The sequence below is a fragment of the Amblyomma mixtum genome, chromosome 5 (assembly GCF_055824585.1).
Source record: "Amblyomma mixtum isolate Tamu chromosome 5, ASM5582458v1, whole genome shotgun sequence".
NCBI lineage: Eukaryota > Metazoa > Arthropoda > Arachnida > Ixodida > Ixodidae > Amblyomma > Amblyomma mixtum.
The window spans coordinates 31,675,296-31,700,035 of NC_143016.1; the positions used below are offsets into that span (position 1 = coordinate 31,675,296).

The 24,740-nt window shown below is 43.8% G+C and overlaps 1 protein-coding gene across 3 annotated transcripts in view; it reads right to left on the reverse strand.

Annotated features, from left to right (window-relative positions):
• Positions 1–7,489: 7,489 nt before the first annotated feature.
• The window catches only part of LOC149341678 (uncharacterized), a 127,868-nt gene continuing 110,617 nt past the window's right edge, over positions 7,490–24,740 (reverse strand). For 2 of the 3 annotated variants that reach the window (XM_089543832.1, XM_089543833.1), the window contains exons 4-7: positions 23,200–23,573; positions 21,174–21,347; positions 18,741–18,815; positions 7,490–14,150 (exon numbers count right to left, since the gene is read on the reverse strand). In XM_089543832.1, the coding sequence (XP_089399958.1) occupies positions 14,104–14,150; positions 18,741–18,815; positions 21,174–21,347; positions 23,200–23,573 (670 nt within the window). In that variant the 3' untranslated portion in view covers positions 7,490–14,103. The remainder of the gene's footprint in view (positions 14,151–18,740; positions 18,816–21,173; positions 21,348–23,199; positions 23,574–24,740) is intronic. The other variant, XM_089543834.1, reaches the window with a different exon arrangement.

A 24,740-nucleotide genomic window follows, 5' to 3' on the forward strand; every position in this document is an offset into this window, starting at 1 on the left:
AGAGCAAGCAATGAATACTGTTACCAAACCCCGAACCCACGCATTAATGTGTATGCTAATTCTTACTTTCTGAGGACGATAGCAGAATGGAATAATTTACCAGCATCTCTCTTACAGTCCAGTACATTAACAACTTTCGAAAAAGCTATCTCAACTTCGCACTAAAAAGTTTTTTTTTCTTCTTTTTGTGTGTGTGTGTGTGTCATACGCCTAATCAACTCACCTAAGGTGAAGGCCGGGAATGTAGAAATTTTTGTTGTTATTTTTTTCCTTTTCTGTGTGAAATAACTGTTTTTCAAGTTAATATTTATTAACACTGCTTCTGTATAAAAAGTGACACATTACGCGGTAAGAAATGATTGTATAGATGAAGATTCACTTTGTATTTTTGTATAATCGTCGAAACCTTTTTGCTTTCCAAGTGTCACGCCCCACCACTGTAACGGCCTCACGGCCAACAGTATTTTCAAACTACAATGAAAAATACTTTGAACCTTCCTAGCCTTTCCCTTCGTAGAGTAGTAGTAGTAAAAACATTTTTTTTTTTCAAAAGGAAGAGTTAGGGAGTAGGGGGATGGGGATAGATAGATGTGGAGCTTCAGTGGTCGGTCTTCCCTAGTCCAGGATCCCGTTGGCCTCCGCCGCTGCCTTGGCCCTCGTCACCAGCATAAGCTGTGTGCTCGGGTCGGAGTCAGCCAGGAGGGCCTCCCACTGCTCTAGACTAGGGCTATTTACCTTTGGTAGTAAAGGGCTTTTTTCACAGCCCCAGGTGGCGTGGTACGTTGTGGCGTAGCCCCCACACCACACGCACTCTTTCGCGTATCTGTTCGGCCACATTTTGTGATACATGGCTCTGCTTGGGTAGGTGTCTGTCCCTTCGTAGAAAACTCGCGCGAATACTAACTTTTCACAAGATTTACCACCACAATCATCAACTAAAACGGGATCTTCTATCTGAACCATCATTCATATCACCTCGCACGGATCATCGCCACAAGGTACGCATTCCATACTGCCGAAGCAATGCATATTTTAACTCGTTTATACCCAAGACGGCGAGCGATTGGAACCACCTGCCCACCTTGGTTGCCGACATTTCTGACACCTGTTTATTTAAAAATGCCGCGGAAAACTATGTGTTTGACTAGGCTGTTTTCTTACGCACTCTGATTTGTATTTTGTTCAAGCTTACGTTTTTTCATTCCTTGCTGTGTTACATTACATTTTCCATTTACTTTTTGTTTTAATTTTGCTGCATTGTCTTTACTTTTTTATCCACTCCCTTCTGTAACGCCCCACTGGGGCCCTGAAGGTATTGTAATAAATAAATAAATATTGTAATAGTTTTCGAGCTAAGAACTCTTGCTGCAGCAGTATTTTTTTCACCGATCAGCTAATATTTTGATGCTAATCATGTCCATGTTTGCTCATTAATTCGCTCACGCACAATGCTGCACCGCGCATCGATGCATCAAGTCCAGCTTCCTTGGACATCACTTTTAATTGTGAGGCAACTGCGGAATATTTAAAGGTACTGTTATGAACAGACTGATGGGAATGGTCTAATCTTCCTATGCGTAGAGAAATCTTATCAAAGCTCCTGCGCTGGCATGAGGTAAAGACTGCAATAAAAAACCAATCGGGCGCGTTTTTTACACAATAAATGGCAAAAAGGTTTGGTTTGGATTATGGGGTTTAACGTCCCAAAGCGACTGAGGCTATGAGAGACGCCGTAGTGGAGGGCTCCGGAAATTTCGACCACCTGGGGTTCTTTAACGTGCACTGACATCGCACAGTACACGGGCCTCTAGAATTTCTCCTCCAAAGAAATTCCAGCCGCCGCGGCCGGGATCGAACCCGCGTCTTTTGGGTCAGCAGCCGAGCACCATAACCACTGAGCCACCGCGGCGGCAATAAATGGCAAAAAAGTACAAGCGTACCTAGGGAGAAACCTGCGCAGAAATTGATTGTTATGGTGCAATCTTACGATATGAGAAAAAATTGCGTTTATTAACAATTTCCTGCTCAAAAAATGTGCTTTTCCAGAATTTTTGGGCATGGTGGTACGTAAATACGTGTCAAGTGATCTGTACTTCGGCACGTTGAAGAAACCGAAACTATAGATGGTGGCGCATGCGGTAGTTCAGATGCCGCGAGGAGTCTTGCAAAGGGAAAGGAACACCACAACGCGACCTCGTAAGCGGGAAGTATCCATCCATAACGAATCCCGCTATCAGCAGGAACCATAGATGCTTCCAGGCCTGCTGTTAGGCTTTCCGGGTCTATCCAGCGACGCAAGAGTAGGCGCCTAATGAGTGTGGCATCATTATCATTGAAGACTTTTCCTTGCTTCCCCCCTCCCGCCCCTTTCAATGTATATTTTTCACAGCTTGCACGCGAGATTTTCGCGCAACCACTTTTCTGTGCACTGCAACAGAGCTCTCCTCGATTACAATCTAGGTCCAAGCTCGACAAGATAATAACCAGCACCCTTGTCTGTATAATAAGGGTACTGCCTACACACAGGGCCGCGCAGGTGGAATGATAAGTTACCCAGGCTGCCCTGGCGAGCTTAGAAGGGGGTAGTGGGCGATGGAGGAGTCGCTAGAATACATCGGGTTCGTTAGGAGCTCCAGCAGGGATATCTCTCTTAGGCGATCATCGGTGGACCGTTTGAATGCGTTAGCGATTTTTGTTGCTGCTGTTTCTGTCGTAGCTAATGCCAGTATGTGTGAAGTGGGTCATTCCCTACATTCATAGATTGCTGGAAGTCCCTGTACCACTCCTGGAACAGCTGCCCTGCGATGGCAGGCGGCTGTGTCAAACACAGCCAGCGGTGGGGCTTGCGGACGCTCTTCCCCGGCACCCGGGCATGGCAACCTGCCTGCCGGATTGCGAGAAACTGGCAACCGTGGCAGGCGGCAGTTAAATTGATGACTGGCCCCGAGGCACATACCCTTCTAATGTTATAACGTTAACGCATTAATGAGAGCAGGATAACGGCGTGGCACTTCGTCGCCAACCGCCAACGCAATCGGTGCGAATTTGCAGCAGCAGCATTCAGCGCTTCGCAGGCGTATCAGTAATTTTGAAGCGAAAGCTTCACTACGCTAGGTAAAGCCAGTTTCGCGGTGGACCAACCTTCAAATGACCTTGAGCTTAGAAAGCAAAGGCGCATAACTGCCCTCTTGGAACAGTGGACACCTCAGTCGTGCTTTAAGCTGCGTGGCGATAGTGACAGATGTGCGCTGCATGCGTTGGCTTTGACAACGTTGTGGCAGAAACGCGGCACTGAAGCCATACGCCGTCGGCATTCATTGTGATTACTGACGTTGACGTTTTAGACTCCGACGATTTTGTAAGGAAAGAAAGTGCGCATAACTGACTCCCTGGGTCAGTGGACGCTTGAATCGCGCTTTGAGGTGCGTGGGGTGGTGAGTGAGAGGGATGTGGGCTGCATGCGTTAGCGCTGAAAACGTTGTGGCAGACACACGCGGCACTCTCGCGGTCAACCATTAACTGCCACCTGCCAGGGTGGCAGGGTGGGCGCGCTGCCTATCCATAGGAGCGGGGGTGCGCGCATCGAGGCACCCTAATGTGTCCGGAACGCACTCAACGTTACGGACGCCAAGCCGCAGTTGCCCGATACGCCACAGCTTTCGCTCTCTAACCAGGCTCAGCAGGAGTTGAAACCGCAGCTATTTTTTTGTTTCAATTTTGTATTTCCGGATAATTCCGCAGATTCAACATGCTCCTGAGGAAGCGCTAGCGTGGAGAAATGCGCGCACAACCTTCTTTTCGCTCCGAGGCGGGCCGGCTCTAGACGAAGTCGGGCTGGCGGAGCGTTGTTTCCGAATGCGGCGGCGCAGCAGTCATGCGCGATGACGCACTGCGGTTAAATATGGTGGCGGCAGGGGAAACTGCTGCAGTTTGTTACCACGCCTTCGCGACATGCGGCTATGCGACATTCGTTTTGAGTGGGCGCAGCTAGCGCGCAGGCGCTCCTGCAACCGATCTGCAAGGCGCCTTTGCTGCTTAGTGCCGCAAAATTCTTCCATCCGGTGCAGTGCTGTGCGTTTTTTTAGTGCGCTACCACCAGATACTTGGCTTGCGAAAAAGCCGCCCTGTCTGGTGGTGAATCCTAAGGAGCGTCGCGCCAGCTGCAACCAATGAAAGGAAGCTCGGCTAAGCTCGGAGGAGCCTCGCGCCAGCTGCAGCCAATGGGAAGAAAGACGATGAAGGAAGCCGAGGAAGAGCGAGAAACGCAGTTACGTACGTGCACATTCAGACAGTAAGAAGAGGCGAAGGATAAAGTCGTCGGTGGAACGTGCAGCGCAGCAAACGATAAACCATAGATGGAGCCGGTCCTTAGATTTCCAAGCCGAACGATGGACACGGCGAGCTGAGCAGCAACGCTAAAGTAGAGAGCGCTAATGCGAGTCAACCAATCCGAAGCAGAGCTGTGAAGATAGTATAATCTTGCTAAACGGGATGCGGAAACAGATGATGTGCAGCCGAGAGGCGTGTACAAAGTGGCTTCAGAGACCGCCGAACATTTGGGTGGAATTAGAATTTTCAAGCTTGATCAACAAATCTAAACGTGTTAGCGCACCTCAGTCGCATTTAGCTTAACCAAAAGAATGGACAGTGATTTTCTTGGCAGCTTTTTACAGCATTGGCTGTTAGTGCGACGTGTGGCGGTTTCACGTCGTCCGAATCGAGTGCGCCTATGACGTCAGCATCATGTGGATTGTGGAGCTCGCTACCATGGCAAAGATGGACTGTCCAAAGCAGTACTCGGAAGAGCTTCACAATCGTTGGCGTGAATGCAAGTGACGACAATGTTGAATATCCGGAGTTGAATGCCTGTGAAGCGTACAGTGAAGGAGCAAGAGGATCTTGACACGCGAGCTTGCGATGCCAATATGAGTGAACAACGCCAGGGTCGGTAACTAAGCGCCCGCAAAGCCTGGTGGTGTCACTCGGGCGTTTGGGCGCCAGTTCGTCGCCAACCTGTTCCAAGTTTACATATTCGTTCGGTGACGAACTGTCAAAGATGCAGCGAATTTAACATCACAATCACAGAGAGGCAGGGTTAAGTGAAGAGACATAGCTAGAGTTCACAGCATCTTTGGTGCTCGCCAGGTAATCTTAGAAATTTCCAGTGTATCTGTCGCAAAATATAATCTTCCTCTTTGGTGTTTGCTTAACACTGTTTGCAAGCTTGGTGCTGTTCAGCCTGCAATATGGTTCAAGCGGCTTTGTGTATGAGCTTGCCCGTTGTCCCCAAGTTTACGTGAAAAATAGAGTACGAATACCATCTACCTCAGTGCACAGGTAGATCCAACATGAAAGGGAACATTCAGTTAGCACACAAGAACGAATTATTTTGTTAACAAGGGCAAAGATGATCTTCATAGCAGGATGGATAGTTATATTTTGGGGAGACAGGATGCCACTGTGGCATTGTGACTCAAAAATAAAAGAAATAAGAACAATTCACTTAGGTGATAACTTGACATACTAATTGACCGGGCGAGGAAGGCCTTGTGAGGGCTAACAAAAGTGCTGAGCAATCTTTTTTACAACGGCCGGCAAATTTTTGGGTGGTGGCTGCCACCCCTCATTTCTCCTTGGTGCCATCACTGGCTGTTACTTCCACACTAAAGTTGAAGATGTCTTATATGCGTCATCCATACAGAGCAAAACTATTTGAGCAAAGTGCAAAGAAAAAAATGTGCTACTCACTCATACTTATGGAGTAATATCCAGTTGAATGCAGATCATGTCCTGCCTTTCATGTTGGAGCTACCTGTACATGTGGGCAAAACTTCACTCCTTGCTGGAAAATGAAAAGGGCATAACTCTCACAGACTACAAAAATGCCAAATTGAGGTTCGGCATTGCAGAATACCACCACACTCTTGGCTTGGCTACCGTGCCCACAGCAGAACGGCTCCCAAGACTCCGTGATCAGCAACTTCACACGGATGCATATCAGGGCAGGTAACAAGACTAGAGCAGCAACTGACCGCAGACTTCTAACATTGGCCACAGCTCCAGAGAATCGAACATGCGCCCAAGGATGAAAAGTCTGAAACATGTCTTCATCTAACCCATTTAAAGGGAACTCTGATTTTACAGCCCCCTTGAAATTGTCCTGCCTGTATGCTAAGACCAGCAGGTGCTAAGGCAAAAAAAGAAAATATGTGTCACAAAACACCAAACAGTTTGTTCCTTGCACTGCTGGTGTGGTGTATAAGATTCCACTCAGCTGTGGCGCTATGTACACAGGCCAGACAGAGCGCTGTCTGAATGAGAGGCTGAGAGAGCATGCTCATTCCCTGGGTTCGAATGTTGGCTTGAACCTGTCTTTGCATTGCCTTGGATGCGAACACTACAACAGCAGGATTAAGAAAACTAAACAGCAGTGCTGTCCTCTCCTCCGTTCCATGGTTGTTATTGGGAGCACATCCAATAAGCTGGCCTGGGAAATTTTGGACGCTCTCAAGATTAGTAAGACGGTCTCTTCCGTGAGGAAGGCATTAGTAGCCCTTCTCAATAAAGAAGTGGAACTCCTTAGCACTAAATAACAGCTGCTATTCTCTGCTTCTCTCTCTCTCTTTTTTTTTTTGCTGTTTTCTGCGTTGGCCACACCGAGCTTTGTCTGGTGTGGCTTCATTTTGTGCCTATCACTGATGCTATATTTTTATAGTAGCTCTGGGCTGGCTGGTTCCTACACGTGGCTCTGGTAACTGTACGTCTGCACGTCATTGCTTAAGGCGGTGTTTGGTTTCTGGAAGTATAGTTGCGAGTATATGCTCGTGTATGTGTGTATACATGTTTCTGCCTCATGTCCGTATTGGTTTGCGCAGTTCTCTTGATCACGTCTAAAACCCAACCTAATTTGTTACCCCCCCACTTATGCGATGCAGGACTGATCTGTACCTTTCTGCCCTGCCTTGTGCTGTGCTGCTGAACTTGAGAGGGCCCTCATAATCACAAGTATGAGCACGTGACGGTTGCATCCCATATTCCTACCTCTTTTGTCGTTTTCCCTAATATTGCGACAAAATGCTTGGGCCTTTGTCAAAGAGGTGCTAAAATGCACAGACCAAGCCCCTGCTTAATGTCGGATAGAGAAATCTCTCGCTAAAACTATTTTGCAGACACCTGCTGCCTCATACAATTTCCTTGTCTTCCCCAAATACTAATCTGGCAACTTACGCTTCCATTTACGTATTTAATGTTGACTTGAAACTAGTCACAAAAAAACAAAAAACAAATAGCTAACTGCCTCAGCTGCTGTACTGTGGCAACTTTAACAATTCCACATGCACTTGGTTCATAATTAAATAAACGTGGATTTCAGCTTTTTTTTTTTTAGTGATATGCAGATCGAAGTGTGAAACTTCTGGTGAAGTAGCACTATTCATGCTGCTTTGTGCGTAGTGAAAGCCAACTGCAACAAGAAACACACATGCCAACAGCAGTTTAAACTTGTATATTTAATAATAATAATAATTATATAATAAAACATCTTATCTACTTTGTAGCTACTCAAGAAACCAAGCCAAATGCATAGGTCATCAGAGTCAGATACAAAGCTTGGGACACTTGAGGTTTACTTCCCAGTGTATTGACTAATAAAAAGAAATGAAAAGAAAAACATCTTGAACGCTGCAGACTGCGCTTACCAAGCAAGTACAATGCATTTTTTTTTTTATGTAAGAGGTAAGAGTATCATTGTTATCACCACCCTGCTTCTCGGACAAACATTATCAAGTACGTGTAACATATGTGCATTTGCATCAACACTGGCACAAGGAATGCAATGCTCATATTTTCATTGACAGTAATAAAAAAAAAAGCAATGTCAGCGGCAACAGTGGTCACTAACAGTCACAGCTGCACTCGCAACATCTTCCAGTTTTTTTTTTGCCAACAACCAAAACACTCCAAGCAGACACTTCCACAATATAGACCAAGACCAAAACAAATTTCGGGGAAGGGGGTGGGATGGAATGGGATGGGGTAGGGGGTGGAATATGAGAAAAAAAAATTACAACAAAAAGAAAAGTCTTGTCTGCAAATGCCAACTCCGCTGCTCTCTCTCCACTCTAAACCACATGACTAGTTCTGGAAAGCCAACATCATAACTCAAAACAAGGTGCAACCAGTAAGTTTTTGCAGGTGCCCACACAAGATGAACGAATGCACCCTGCCCATAGTCAGTCCCTTCACATCATTCTTTCCTTTTATTTTTCCGGCCCTCTCGTCTCTTTCACAGTGAACCTCGTAATCTTGTTGCACTGACGAGGTTAAGTCATCACAGCTGGTAATGCATGGACACAAAATTCTACTCGAGCAGAATCTTGGGGCACAGGCTCGTGCAGGAATGTATGAAAAAAAAAAAAAGAGAGAGAATGAAGAACAGCACAGCAGAGTGGTGCTCATCCATGGGGGGAAGAACAGCAGCTAATGCACAGCAGCATATGAGGTAATAATAATGTGCTACATTATATGCCAAAAACTTCGAGACTGGTAAGGAGCAAACTGCTTGCTCAACAATAGAGGCAACACACGGACTTAACAGAGGTCATATGGAAAGCAATTCACATTTTTACATGCTTCCTGAGGTGCACAAAGGTTTTTCATGTGCATTGCAGGGTGATGGTTGTTGCGTTTGCAAGGCACCACTGCAAGTAGTGCCAAAGAACGCTATGGTAGCTGCCCTCACTTGGCTTCATTTTCCGTGATTGCTGCTTGCTCACCACTGAAGACTCTCTCTTGCTAAGCTGCAGCGCGATACAAAGGAAATGGGACGACCTTAGTTTACCACAACATGTGTGCTGGTATTGTGCACTTCAAGTAGACTTTCACCAAATGCTGCAGTATGCTTGCTTTGCCATTTTTTATACACTGTGGCAAAGAAGTCGCCATGGAAAAGTTTCACCGAGCTTTGTGCCACACGCGGACATAACCGTTAAGACTGTGCTGCTGGAAATGCTTGCCATGCCATTGATTGGCATGCTTTCACCAGATCTACACGAGGCAAGTTAGCATTGTTCCTCCGCTCATGGCTGGCTAACAAACGAACACAACATTCCTGGGAATGCCACCTTGAGCAAAATTCACGGCAGTTCATGATTTGAGACAACACACGAGTTCTTTCCTTTTCCCACACTACTCATTTCCTCACTTCAACATTCCAATGCCTTGGCACACTCTCACACCCTGGACAAAAATGAACAACAAATGACCAGGTGCATATGACAGACTATTCCAGTATTACAGTCAGAACTAAAAGAAGAAAAAAAAATCAAAACTGCCAGCAGCACACACAATCACTTCCTTTAACATACACACCAACAAACACTACTAAGATGTGTTAGCCCCAAGATGATACGTAAATGTTAAAAATGTCTTTTCTAGAACCTATTGTGCTAGAGGATGTCACCGCCAGAAGCACATTGCACCACTATTGAACTTGATGTGCCAGGCTCAGCACCAACAATTTGTCGCTCTAAATACTAACATCATTTGCTCATAAAGCACCCTTAGCAAACACCAGAGGAAACTAGCTCAACGCATATAAAATGTACGGCGGATTGAGGGTAGCATTTTCCCCACAAGCCAACAAATGTGAGCCTTAACAGACAGCCCAAGTAAATGCATGTTTGTACATGGCGTCCAACAAATTGTAACAAAAGGAAGTAGTAGTCAATGTTGGCAGATAGTACAAAAAAAATTATATCAGGAATTGAAAAAAAAAAAAGCAGATGAACTCCTTCCATAAGGCCACAAGTAACTCGCATACATCCTGCAGGAAGGCCAGGCGGGGGGAGGGACACTGGGGGCACTGTCTCATTTACAAAACTGCTAAGACAACACTAGAAGATTCGACAGCTCACGACTAAGGTACAAAACGTGCACTTTTGCTGTCACACTAATGGAAGTTTGTCATCTCAAACCAAAAAACACCTAACACAGCTCCCGACCAGGTGCAAAGATGCTCACATTTACATGCTAAGAACAATGACAGTGTATTTCTATTTCGTCACCAATGTCTTCAACTCAGCTAGGAAGACTAAGCTGTACAAGATGCCATTGTGAGCCCCTTCTACAATTAAAAGGAAAAAAAGAAACCACACACACTAGGGGCCCTTGTGCTGCTAGTTAATGTGCATGAGTGACAGCATATGCATTTGGCATGTGACGAGTCAAACATGACACGCTGCATACTGTTCTGTCACAAGTGCGCTCTGCTTTGCCACTGGAGTCTCACATCACACTCCTACCAAGGCGTTTATAAATGCTCATCATGTTTCCATTTACACCTCATTAAAGCGCAACCACAGTTGGTTTAACAAAGGCACTTTGCTTTGTTACAGCTTTCTCAATCTCGTGCATCACTGGAGGTCTCATGAGCAGTGAAGACTGCAACATACACTGTTTTTGGATTTAGTCTTGAGAGCTGCAAAACTATTTGGTACGTCAAAAATTTCACCGCTAAATCTACTTAGTCTTTGGTGACATCATCTCTGGATGATGTGACAGTCATTTCCCATTGTGCCTCACAAGAAGTTTAGTGCTAGAACTTGTGCAATCCACCAGCAAAAATAATTTAGTAGATGCAAGGTGAGGGGGGGGCTACATGGTGTAACACTAGACTTTCACAGCTCCCTGCTGTATCATACTGTAGCCACCACCCAAGCTTTTCACAGGTGCGTAATCAGTCATTCGATGTGAAATTAAGCAAGAAGGATAATTAATTACGTACTGGTCTTTATGCAATGCCCATGTGCAAGACAGTGGTTGAAGCAAAGAAAACTTTTAGGATTTTCAAGCAATGACGCAAAATGCTGTGCAAGTGCATAAATTTTTTCCATGCTCGTCTGTTTTTGACATGCAAAGTTTGTTACTTAGAGGTAAGCAAAAAATGAGGGCAGAAACTAGGTCACCTACACAAAAACATTAATGTGGTTTCAATATTCATACAGCTGTTGCCTGTACTGTAGAAATGATGCAGCTATGAAAGATAAATCACAATACTTTTGTTACACAGAATACTTTTGCTAAGGGGGGATGCGGGGATTGGAGATGAACTTATCTGTTGGCGTAGAGCGATGAAATTTGGCATTATTTTTGAGAAGTGCGCGAAATGCACACATACTAAATTTAGCTATTACATCTACAGTAGTTTTCACATTATAACGTTTTATGTGCTTCATTGCTATACCAGAAAGTCTGAAGCGACAACAAAACATGGTAGGAGCCTGGGGTCACTTTTTTTTTTCTACACAGAACATTATATCTGTGCTTGCATAATGCACTCATTATTGTCATGTCAAAGTAGTCGTAGAGTAAAATAAAAAAGTAATTCAAAACTGTAGGAACGTCATTGCAAAAATAATTTACCAAGGAACAAACACAATGCAACAAGCTGCATGAAAATCTGTGAAAACTTTGTTATACTATGCTTTCTGCAAGCAGAGAAGTCAGGCCAAAATACACTTTTGAGAAAACTGGCACTGAAGTTGCACCTAGTCATAAAACATTTTTTAAAGTCAATTCTGGGCTGGTTTCAGAGAAAAATTGTTGGATGCGATTAAAAAGACATTATAGATGCCAAATCTGTCGTCTTCTAAAATAATTTTTTTTTTTAGATTTTTGCAATTTGAACCCCGCGTCCACCCTTAGGTGAATGATTTCAAGTCTGACAGTGAAGAAAAGCTAGAGAATACTGTTACCTTAAACATGCAAGAAAATGGCTACATTAATTTGATATCCAAAAAATACATGGAGGAAAAAAAAAAAAACTCAGGAGGGCACATACGGTGATCACCTTGAAGCCTAGCCATAAAAATAAAAAGTAAAAAGGAGCGAGTCGGTTCCACATGCGCAAACACACCATGTGATAGTGTGCGATGATATCACCTCTGCAAGCGCGCATGTGTGGAGCAGCGTAGGGAAACTGACTTCAGGTGCCCGAAATACCCGCGCCAAAGGCTGCAAAGACACGTGCACTAAAATATACCAGCACCAAAACATTAGAGACCAACTCAGAGAGCGAAAAACTGGGGGAGGGAACTACTTCATGAACACTTGGCTTGCGAAGGCTGGCCATCATATGACATCACGCTCTCTCTCTCTCGAGTTTTTTTTTTTCCTCCATGAAAAAATGCCGTGCTGTTGCTGCAATTTTCTTAGACTTGATCACTTCCTCAAAGAACAATATACTGCATCCTTTGCCCATGTTACATGAAAAACAATGGATATTACATTACACAATAAGCTACATTTCAACATGCTCTTACTGTCCACAAAGAGCCTATATTGAAATCAATGATACTAGTATTTTATGTAAACCTTTCCTGTTTCCTGAAGGCTGGTTTAAATATTAAACCATGACAATCATGAAGAAGGAAATATATATACAGCCTACATTAGCAAACTAAACATGTCAATATGTTAGGCTGCAAACAAGGAAATTATAAAAGAGAGCCCTATCAGCATGCCACTCATTCCAACTTCCCCTATTTCTTATTGGCACAGTCATGAGCTAATGAGGGAAGAGAAAACAAAAGCTTAAATGCCACAACAGAAGCAAAAGCAGCATGCTACATGAGCAACATTTCAAAGGTATGCAACAAATGGATGCATATGTTGCTGGCTTTTCCACATAGCTGGATAGGAATGACTGCTTATCACCAGACTGGCTGTGGAAAGTCACACATGATGAATCAATGCGTGAAACAATTCTTCTTTATGTATCGCAGAATAATATACAGAAAATCCTAAGTCGTTTCTTGCCTTTTGACAGACAAAAAAAGGAAAAAAAAAGAGAGCTTTTAAAAAAGAAATTTTGCAGCTGAACGCACAAAAAACTCACAGAACACGTCACATTCCTGGTCCGTACAACGTTCAAAATGGGAAATTTTTTGGCATGACAGTCCACACACAAAACCTGCGATATGCAAATGGCGACAAACTGCACTTCCGAGCACAGGAAGCAAGGACTTGTGACAGAACCATTCCTGCTAGATGGCAGCATGCTTATAAAGTCATTTCACAATCTTCAAGATCAGCTGAGCCAAGCAACACTCATGGCAGTGAAACCAAAGTGTTACTGCTTTGCAGCACAAATTATATGCAGGTGTTATGTGGAACTATGTCCCAAATTGTAGGAAAGTCCGCTGGCAAGTTTCATTTTAATGAAATGTAGACCAGCATAATGAAAGAAGCATTATCCATTCGCACTACGCCTACAAATGACCAGCAATGCATGTGGCCTCTGAAATATCATGCACATAGCAGCCATGCTCTTGCACGCACTGATGTGCAGCCTAGACAAGATTTAAGTCAGACCTCGTACAAACCTGGTGCAGTTCACTATCGCTTCTAGCTCAAAATCGTTGCCACGAGCATCCAGTGACTTATCAATTGCAGTTACAGTGATAAAATCCCAAGGTTAAGTAAAAAAGTCTTGGCCAAGGGCATGTACAACCGCACGCACCCAGTTTTACAGTACTGTTGGCACGCACATGAATCACAAACAAGTGGCAACAGTTGCTTCACCAGTGCTTTTTTTTGTGCGCTTGCCATCAGTAAAGGAGGATATGAAGCAACAATAATCAAGCACGCATGAAGACACTCACACGTTGTGTAGAATCACACTCAATGAACCATAAGGGAAACATAAAATGAAAAAAAAAAAAAAAACAACACACTATGAATGATGCACTGCCCAAACGCACAGAAACGGAACAAAGTGGAGCTGGAGCTGCTACTCCACAAAAAAAATGAGCTCATCATGCTGGCTTCCCTCGTACCACGCGTAGAAAAAAAAAATGAAAGAACCCATCGCATCTTTCTCTCTCACGTGCTCCCTCTGCTTCGTCTTCGAGTGAGAGAAAAACAGGGAGAAGTGCCACAGTTGTGTGTGTGTGTGCCTGTGTGTCTTATGTGTGTGCGCGCGCGGAAGTCCCTTCTCTTCTCTGAACAGTGCCTCTTCATCTTCAAGATGACGTGGAGGCAAGCCCTCATTCGTTTATGCTAATGTCGCTTGGAGTTACGTGACCTGCTGTTGGCTGTGAGTGGTCAGTCATCACTGTCGCTGCCAGAGTCACTTAACTGCAGATCTTCATCTGAAAAGAAAAAATAAAGTGGGTGAGGGGGAAGCCATTAAAATAACACAACAAGCAAGCACAAAATCTTGCAGCAAACAATGTGTACAGGAAGCAGCTAGCAGTAACACCTGGCACAGCACAAGACGAGAACAGTGCACTGAAATTCTTTACTTCCCGGTGAGTGCAGCCTGCAGTGCATTAAACAGTGGGAATGATTTCTTGGTTTGTTTTAAAACCTTGCTGGGAACATAAATATCAGCATGATCTGAATGAGTGGTGTTGTCTTAAAGGTGCACTAAAGAGGAATCTGAACTCGTCTGTTTGCCGCGGGAACTCAATCTACACGTTCCGAACATTCTTACAAAACGTCGATTTATTGCCCTGTGTGGCCAATTTCCCTAATTAAATCGGATTAACGTCCGGCTCCTGCCTTTATTTTTTTTAATTCTCCGCTACAGTGGGTGGAGTCGGCCAGTGCGTGGAGTGCCTTTCAGCCAGCTCCGTGGAGGCTTGCCGCTCTGCCATCGGCGGAGTAATACGTAGCAATCCGTAGTAGCAAATAGTCCCCGCGTAGTTTTATTTCTGCGGGCTTATTTTGCGGCTATCTGCGAATGAAACTATTTGTATTCACGGAAACCTAAAAAACAAAATAAAGCAAAAGCAAAGCCTCCACGGAGCTGGCTGAAAGGCACTCCCCGCGTTGGTCGACTCCGCCCACCGTACGCGGCGAATAAAAAGAAAAAAAAAAAGACGGGAGCCGGATGTTAATCCGATTTAATCAGGGAAATCGGCCACACAGGGCAATAAGTCGAAGTTTCTAAGAATGCTCGGAACGTGTAGATCGAGTTCTCGCGGCAAAAAGACGAGTTCAGATTCCTCTTCACTGCACCTTTAAATGCGAGAAGCTTGCAACTGTGCTTATAATGTCTAGCCTTCAGCTATGTGGAAAATAGTTTAAGAGTAGCACTTGCAGGTGCATTTGTTAGGTCACTCATTCTGGCAACTTTTTCTCTGATATACAGCACTCTGAGACCCTGGTTCGATTTTGACTCCCGTTAAGATGAACTCAGTGGGACGAATTCTTAGCCAAGCCGAATAATTTGAAAGCACTCAGTTCGTTTCCTACAGACTCAACGCAAAAAGAAAAAATTAGGGGGGGGGGGAGAGGCGGCGGGGGGGGGGCCTTTGTTGACCTAAAGTGCAGTGAGGCGAAGGCCTTAGGCGCGGTGTTGCTGCTTGTGTCACTGATGTGTGGTTAAGATGTTAAGCTTCATCTCTAAGAGTGGAACTCAACAGCGTCTTGCAATGCTGCCAAGGAGTCCACATCGTAAAATGGTTTTTGGGGAAAGGACATGTAACTGTCTCCCATATCTCAGTGGACACCTGAACCTCATATCTGGGTAGACACCTGAACCTCATATGGTGGACACCTGAACCTCAAGGTATGGGAAGGGAGGAAGATGGGAGTGAATGAAGACACTCATTTCAAACCATCGCGCTGGCATGGCAGAGTGGTTAGCACAAGCACTCGGAGACCCTGGTTCGATTCCCCAACTCGACCAATTTCCTACTGTTTTATTTATTTATCTTGTCTGACTAGAAAGGTTAATTAGGCTGAGTGGTTAATTAAGCTATTACTAAACTCAGTTCCACTTACTTGAAGCATCACTGTACCATCCCTTTAATTGGATGCATGGTTACTAGCCAAAATACAATTGACCCCGTTTGAAATTCGCGCACTGTGACGTCATGACCATTTCGACCAATTGAAAAGCATGACATTTCTGTCGACAACTCCTGTACAACTATGAGGCATTAAATGCTTCCGCCTTAAAAAAGAAGACCTCTTAAGATGAACTACTTTGAGTGTTCTGAAGTTAACATAAGCTGCCTCACTGACTATGAACCGTAACGATTTCACGAATGATACTCCCAGAGCATCAGTGAAGGCAAGGAAGCTTCCCTGTATATTGGTGCAAGGGTGCGGAAAAGCGTTAATGCAGGAAAGTGTTATTGCAGGGAAATGTCACTGCAGGAAAGTGTTATTGTGGGAAAGCGCTGTTCTCGCTGAGAAGCTTTCTTGAGGGGATGTGTTCTAGCCAAGAGCATTCTTGCATAGAAGCAGTCTTGCCAAGAAGCGTTCTTGCCGAGAAGCGTCCTTGCCGAGAAGCGTTCTTACGGAGAAGCGTTCTTACGGAGAAGCGTATAGCGGAGAAGTGTCTAGGAGAGAAGCGTTCTTGTGGGTGCGTGATAGAAAGGGCACCATCATGCCTCCCTGCATGCGGCACAAAGATCTGGCCCGGCCAGATCTCTGTGTTGCACGCGTCACCTGTCGGCCATTATCTCCTAGCAGACAAAATGGCGAGTAGGCGTGCGGTACACCTGCTTGCTGCATTTAGGCTCAAACAGTTACTCAAATGATGAGGTGTCGCGACATGCATTTTTGTAGCACAGAGATTTTACATCCGTGCTGCATGCGCGTTGCTTGCAGCAGGAGAAAAGACTCGTGGTGCACCTGCTTGTGGAGTTGGTAATGGCTGCACTGCGGAAAGAGTGAGATAAGCGAGAGAAAAAAAAGAAAGCTGTTCATGTGGTTTCAGAGCCTGTACTGCATGTCTAACCAGCTGGCAACTTTCGGAGCACCAGGTGCTAAAAAAAACAAAATGAATACACAAGTACGGGTCACTGCAGAAGAAAGACACACAGCGGAAAGAAAAAAAAAACGAACAATGCTATGTTCAAGTCGGATAATGCCAGCTTAATTCATGCCCTTGCTCTTCAGTTCATTTCATACATGGAAATTTTATTCCAAGGTAATTTTGTTCATTGTTCTCATGTAACAGGTGCACCTTGCATGCTCATTTAGCCTCTCTGGGCACACTTCTGATAACACACACAAAATCTCATGGTCCCTTTTCAATTTTGTCTTAAAGGGAGCCTACTGCAGCTTTTTTCTAAAAGATACAGAACAATATACATCTATTAAAAGGCCATTGACAACAAGCTGAAGTTGGCCTGTATTGATAGATTATTATATTTTAATGACAACAACACTATTTGCACTGAAAACAGAGCTTTTATAATGTAGGTTGTAAATAAAAAATATGTGTCGCCATAACCTGCTAATTTAGCAAGTAAACTGTGGTGTGTTGACACAGTTTCTTGGGTACGGATCGTAGAGGCTAGGCCGCATCGACGTGGACTTCAAAATGGTGATCATGGATTTCCTTTTTGTGTGTAGACGCCACAAGTCTGAACTGAATAGCAGGATCATTTTTAAATGCAATTTTCTCTGCAGTAAATGCACAAATTCTTTCCAGGCAAACAGAAAGAGCCGCAGAATTAATTTTCACAAAGAACAGGCACTAAATGCAGTTTAAAGAGTGTAGTCCTTCATGTTAAAACAGTAACAAAAACAGTTATAGTAATATAGTCTTTCTAATACTTTAATTCCGCAAAGACTGCCACCATCAACAGGCCTTCTTGCACAATGCACTCCGAGAACTATCTGGATCCTCAGCATGTTGAGTGTAAGCCTACCAAATTAAGCCAATCACTTTTCACATGCTCTCACCATTAATACAAGTTCCTCTCCCACACATACCCTTTATATTCTGGTTTTCAAGCATTTATTTGATCTCGTGCTTCTAGAAGAAAAGCACCAATGCATTCTGTATCAAACTACCGCTGGGACCGTGGCTGGTACTATTTGAAAATGCATGCTTGGACATAATCTCAAACATTTTGGTTCTTCACTGATTGGTAATGGTGTTCAATCAGTGTTTGCCAGAATGCCTTGCACCTGACATATTAGATCAAGAGTGCATCCACAAATACAGGCACTTTTGCCCACACAATGGCTTTTGCTACGCAGTTTGTCATGGCACCAATAAGTCATAACCAAGAGAATGTCGCCCTGTGAAGGAACCTGCTTAAAATTCATTAATATGAATGCTCCCCTTAGCTACCTCATTACCTAACCTGTTACATAGTTGAAGTTCACGGCAAAGCAGTTATATTGAACATCTTCAAGCTTTATGAAAGTTAATGTATTTGCTGCTGCTTGTTGATGTATTTGCTGCTAGCAAGTGGAGAATTGATGAGTTGATGTACACTATCTTCACTTTTCATGATTCAAAACTCTGAGGTGTGTTCTTGACTGTGTTGCCAAAAGCTCTGGACAATGGAATTGAAATGCTTCATTTTCATTCAACTCGTCATGAGTTCTTTTTCATCGGAACCGCAAGGCCACACAGTTTAACACCCGCAGCTAAGTATGAATGCAGTATGAGACACTGGCCAGCAATTTCATTCAGTGTGTTTGCACCTTCATGACCAGCTAAGTATGAATGCAGTATGAGACACTGGCCAGCAATTTCATTCAGTGTGTTTGCACCTTCATGACTGACAGGTTGATCAGTTTGAAATGCAAATAGGTTTCTTGCATGCCTTGAGACACTGGGTGCACTCTGACAGCTGCTCAAAAATATGAAATTGGTCAAGTGAATCACAGGAGAAGAAAGGAGGGTAAAAAGAGATAGCGTAATTTTACACGAACTCCCAAAGTGAAAGTGTTCCACAGAAAAAAAAGAAAAATGAATTACTCACTCAATTGGCTAAACCTGGGCATACTTGAGAAGGAAGCATTACTGGAGTGCTGGCCGTTTGTTCCATTCACCGTTGCTGCAAAAAAAAAAAAGGAAAATAGAAATGTATAAATTATGGCAGGTCTTTGGAAGCGGACATAACAGCCTGTCATAGTTCACTATTCAAAGCATCTATTGGATACCACAACAATCCCCTCGTAAGTTCCAACTATAGACTTAAAACTGAATTTTAGGCTCATGTTGTTTTTTTTTCCTTTACTTATCAAAAACTCAGCAGGTACATAATCCTGTAAGCACTCCACCAAAAACTACAAGAAAAGATTAAAAACACAATTTTTCATTTTAAACAGCAGACTTTCATATAAACAGCCACTAAAGAGCCACTAGTGGTGTAAATAAACAAGTTGTGTCAAATGTGACAGCTCTAGCCCCACTATGGATATCCTTCAGCTTGAAGACAGACCACTTTTAAAGGCTGAGTAAGCAATGGGCAGTACCGTAACTCTACAGTTACGGTACTCCCCAATGCGAAATTTGGGCACAGCTTTATTCTGTGATATAGTGAGGCAGAAAACTTGGATGATGCTTAAATCACCCTTAAGAGTACAATGTGAAGCACTGCCACTTTGTTGCGCCTAGGCCTCTACATTATAACAATGAACGGTTCTCAGTGGTGTAGAGTGGCGTTTGCTGCTCCCAGCGAGAACGCGTTGCAATAAGCATTGCTTTAAGCAAGAACACTGAAGCCACAAAGGATGAGTCTTCATCTGGAGCGGGCCACGAGGAGTCACTGGTTATTAAAAGGGCCGTGGCTTTCATGGGAGTTCCTTCACCAAGACTGCCGAGAATGATTTACGCCTTTCGTTCCCACTTCACTGCTTTCAAAAACTTCACTTGACTTTCAAATATGTTCCTTTAGGATCAGATCTTGGCCACACGAACTGAATTTGGTGCCTTGTGCTACTGAGCAGTGGTGAGGAGTGAGCAGTGATGAGGCACTACTACTACCGGTCACTACGCTATGCAGCTCCCCTTGCGATGGCTAGAAGGAAATCGACAACAAAGATTGTGGTGGTGTGGGGTGGTTATGAGGAAAAAAGACGCACAGTAACTGCCTAACACTTTCGGAGGACGCTTAAACCGCACTGCGAGGGAAGGAATGAAGGAGGGGTTAATGGAAGGGGAGAGAAAGAGTCGCCATATATTAGAAGACTACAGGATAACTTTTAACACCTGGAGTTCTTTAATGCATACTGACACTTCACAGCGCATGAGTGTTTTGGCATTTTGCACCCACTGAAATGCAGCCACCGCGGCCTGGGTTCGATACCGCGACCTTGTGCTCAGCACCTGAATTGCACAGCCACTGAGCCACCAAAGCACCTAAAATGCTGCATCATGTGTGACCTAGACCATAACAAATGTTGCCTTGAAGCTGAGCACGCCCTTGTGCCAGTAGTCCTATAAAGAGCATACCACACCACAATGTTGCTGGCCTTGAGCATGAACTCTGATAACTTGCAAACTTCTTCCAATAAGTCAGCTGTAGCATTCGTGAAATGCTGTCCACTGAATAAAAACTCTGCCAAGTGTTTTGGCCTGCATATAACTACCAGGAACAATGTGCCCGCTGTTCTCCACACTGAACACACCCAGGTCACAGGTGTTATACTTTCAATGTTGACACCAGCACCCACTTCATTGTTTCCACCCCAATAGCATTCGCGGCAACACTGAACATGGCTGTGTTTATAAATTTCGCATCTGGGAATGCTACTGTCACTGCGCACAAGTGTATAGTCATGCGGGATTTTTTTAATATCTAGCATGCTTTCATTTCCATGCAAAAAAAAGAACAAAAATGAACCTATAACACACATCTAAATAAAAACTTATTATTAGACGTCTTTTGAAGCGATGTAAAATTTGGCACTACATTTTTTTGGCAGAAACACTATAGGCAAAAAGTAAACTTCTTCAATTTATTTAATCATTCATGAAGTGAACAAAATGCAGAACTACCTTCAGTAACTGTATACAATGGTCAACAACGTGGCTGAAGCTGCCTCCACCTATCTTGTCTCGGAATAGTTCTAATTTTTGACTAATGTTACCTAGGACTCTTGGTATATCAGCAGCTTCCATTCAACAATTTCTTCATGGCTAAAAAATAGACGATTAATCCATTTCGAAACAGTATGAACATGCTATAATAAACCCGTATCCATGACTGAAGAAAGCCCTGAAATAATTATAGACAGGTGAGAACAGCTGCAGCGAAGAAACTCCAGGCCATTTAAAAGCAGGCATTAAACTGCTTTATTCCATATGCTTTCTAAGACACTCTCATAATTTGTAACATTTCGAAGGATCACCTAACTAGGCACAGCAAATGCATCCTAAATTAAATACAGAAAGACAGCAGACTACTCACCATGATGACCCCTGGAAGAGTGGGAAGGCTGAGAGGAAGAGTTTTTCTGTGGCGGCGGTGGAGCATCCTCGTGTTCGGAGTCGCTAGAGTCTGAGCTGGCAGAGCTCTTGCTGGTGGAGTTGCTCGAATCACTTGAGTCTGAAAGCACGCCCACATCAGGAACTTCTTCCGAGTCTGCACGGGCACAAAGGGGCCTTGAGTTAGATTGAAAATATTCACTTAAATGGCTTGCTTGCTTATGCTACTGAAGCTGACTGAATTCTGATTACTTCTTGCTGGTGGTTCTCTCTTAACAGATTCTCTCTCCCAAATACCCAACATACAAATCATGACATTGCCATATGAATGTGTAGCAAACTGCTGCACACCATGATCCACTGAAATGGACCACGGACTTGTGTCTAAGGCTTCAATAGTCACAATACCATCGATTTTAGCACTGACCACGGCTGCAAACTATTTACACACAGCTGCTTATTTAAACGCTGCTGCCTTCTCGATATTGCATGCACAATCCACACAATAGCATTCTGAGTGTAGAAAAGTTTGAACTTTGCCATAGACATAAAACATGGTATCCGAAAGCTGATTTCAATAACAAATTTAAGTGCCGCTGTTTATTGCATGACTTTGCAAACAGGCCTAGTGGTATGGTATGCGGGGTTTAACATCCCAAAGCTATGCACATCGGGTACAAGAGACACCGTAGTGGAGGGCTCCTGATTAAGGCGGGATGCAGGTTTTAAATCACAAAAATTTGCTAAACCTAAGTTTAGAAAACAGCAGATTCTGAATCTACAAGGCCTTTTAAATCGCACCCAGTAAAAAAAAAAAAAAAAGAAACCCGCTGGAAACAGCCTCAAAGTGACCCTAAAAAAGTTTTTCTGAAATTGGGTTATAAAAAAAACCTGGCTAAAATTGATGTGAAAATAGCCGATTTCCAAGTATGATACCTCTGCTTCTGCACAGCTGCTCGTGACAAGAGTGGTATCACTGGAAAGCATGTTTCACTGTAGAACCACAAATCTACAATAAAAAATAAGCAAACAAGCATTAAAAATGTGGTGGCCTTTACAAACACACTGCCATGAACTGTTTGTGTAACTTCAGTGCTAATTTTCTCAAAAGTGTTTTTTCACACAACTGCTCTGCTTGCAGAAAAGCGTGGCATAACAATGACTTGCTCATGACAACGGCTTGATTTTCAAGAAGTTTGTTGCATTGTATTTCTTGATCAATTCTTTATGCAGCGATTTTCCTTTATTGTTGAGTAACCCTTATTTTTTGCTCTGCAATTACTCTGACGTGACGATAATGAGCGTATTATGCAAGCATGAATATAATGCTCTGTGTAGAAAAAAATCAGGTTCATTAAAATATTTAGAAAATGACACTAAATGAACCATTCATTTGGCTAAAATTTATTAGTGCCTCTAGGTTCCTAGCATGTTTTGTTGTCATGCCAGGCTAGCTGCAAGTTTGATTTAGCAATGAAGCACATAAAAATTTACATGTCAGAACTACTGAAGGTATATGACTGAAAGTTTGTATTTAATCATTTAGTGCACTTCCCAATAAGCGTGCCAAATTTCACTGCTCTAGGCCAAAAAATATAACATTCCACCTCTGAAACCAGTGTCCCAAAATTCCACCACTTGTCAACGTGCACCGACATTGCGCAGCACATGGGCATTTTTGAAAATTCTTCTCCATCAAAACGTGCCTAGCGTGTCCAGGATTTGATCCCTCAACCTTGCGCAATGCAGACGAATACCTAGCCTAGCTTCTCCACAAAAAATTTTATACTATTGTTTTGCGATCCAAGCCTATTTTATATTCAGCCATGTACCTGTGTAGCCTGTAAAATTCTAACGGCAAGCATATGCAGGCAACGCTGAAATTTCCAACCTAGTGCGCCACAGACAGCAGCAGCTGAAAAGACCCTGTCATTGAGGCAAGCTGACCTCCAGGTCAGAGGCAAGCTGACCTCCAGCTGACCTCCAGAAAGCCAGAGAAATCCCCGTACCGTGTAAGGTCTCGGTGGTGAGCAGTGGCATGCTGTCCCTGCTCGCCGAAGGAGCCCGGCTAGACGAACCACCTCCTTCTCGAGGCGTCAACAGGGTCGGCATGGAAGGGCTGCTCTGGCTGCCAGGGGGGCTGCTCCGCTGCGTCTGTGGCTGGCTGGGAGATATCCTAGGCTGGTGTTGGCTACTGCGTTGCTGCTGCTGTGACTGTGACTGCAAGGGCCCGTTTGGAGAACTTGAAGACCAACTGTGCTTGCCATTTGCCTGCGGAGGAGAAAGCTTCTGGGGGGGAGAGTGCTTGCGTGAACCAGCACCGCTGCTGCCACTGTCAATGGGCGTGATGGGCCGCGGCTGGATCTTGCTGCTGCCCTCGGCCCTGCACGGACAAACGGCTGACTCAGCAATCAATGCGGTTTCGCATCAGCGAATAAGGCGCGAAAACTTGAAAACCACATATCTGACAACTATTATTCGCAGAAGACAGTGAAAAGAAGGAAAGTATAATGGAACCATAGCTTTCCTGCCAACGTAGTCAACATTGGCTGAAAGTAAATGACCACAAGGTGATGAAGTAGCAGGTGCAAGATTTTAGGTTGTACATGTTCACTCACACAAAAAAGAAAAATAATAATTTTACACCAACAGAAACTATTTCAAAACAAGACATGAAAGCGACACTGCTGCAAAAAATTTTAAAGCTTCACTTATGCAACAGACGACAGAGCCTCATGAACAATTTATGATTGTGCATGCCTAGTGTCCAGCAAGAGTGTTCCCTAGCACTGATTACTTTACCATGTACAAATTCAGTTACTGTGGAGCTCACAAACACAATGCACAGGCGCACTCAATGTAGTTCCACTAGTACGACAACAGAGCAACATTAAACTGCACACAGTATCAGCTCCATGATCTAAACAGTGCTTTATAACTCATTTCAACCAGGCTGACAAAAAAGGTACACACAGCTAGGCTTTTATATAAATATAGTATTTAGTCGCCATTAACTTCTGTGGAGGCTAATGTCAGCCTTGAAAGTTATGCCATGCAGTTAGGAGAGAGGGATACAGAGTGATTAAAGGGATACGGAGGGCAACATTGGTTGAATTTCTGTAATTACTAAAAATCTACATTATGGCTCTTTGTGGCAAGGTCTAAGCTTCTTTGGCAGCAAAGCACATATTTATATGCCAAGAAAATTGGATTTAAAAATTTTCCCACTCTTCAGTTAAACCCGTAGCGTCAAGACTGAGGGCTGTTTGTCCTTGTGTTCCTTTCAGATTACATGTCATTACTGATGGCACGTACAATTCAATCTTCAGGATAACAATCCATGGCAATATTATTACACAACTTTGAAGATTAGCTGCTGTGCGTGCTGATGAGTGCCAAAGATTCTTCTTTTTCTCCTGCAGCACCATGCAGAGACTAAATTTTCATATGCAGCCATGAATGTTCTGCTGTCATCAAAACAAACAGAAGCGCAATCTTTATTAATGATGAGAACAGTCCAGCATTCACATCTACTACAGCAAACATATTT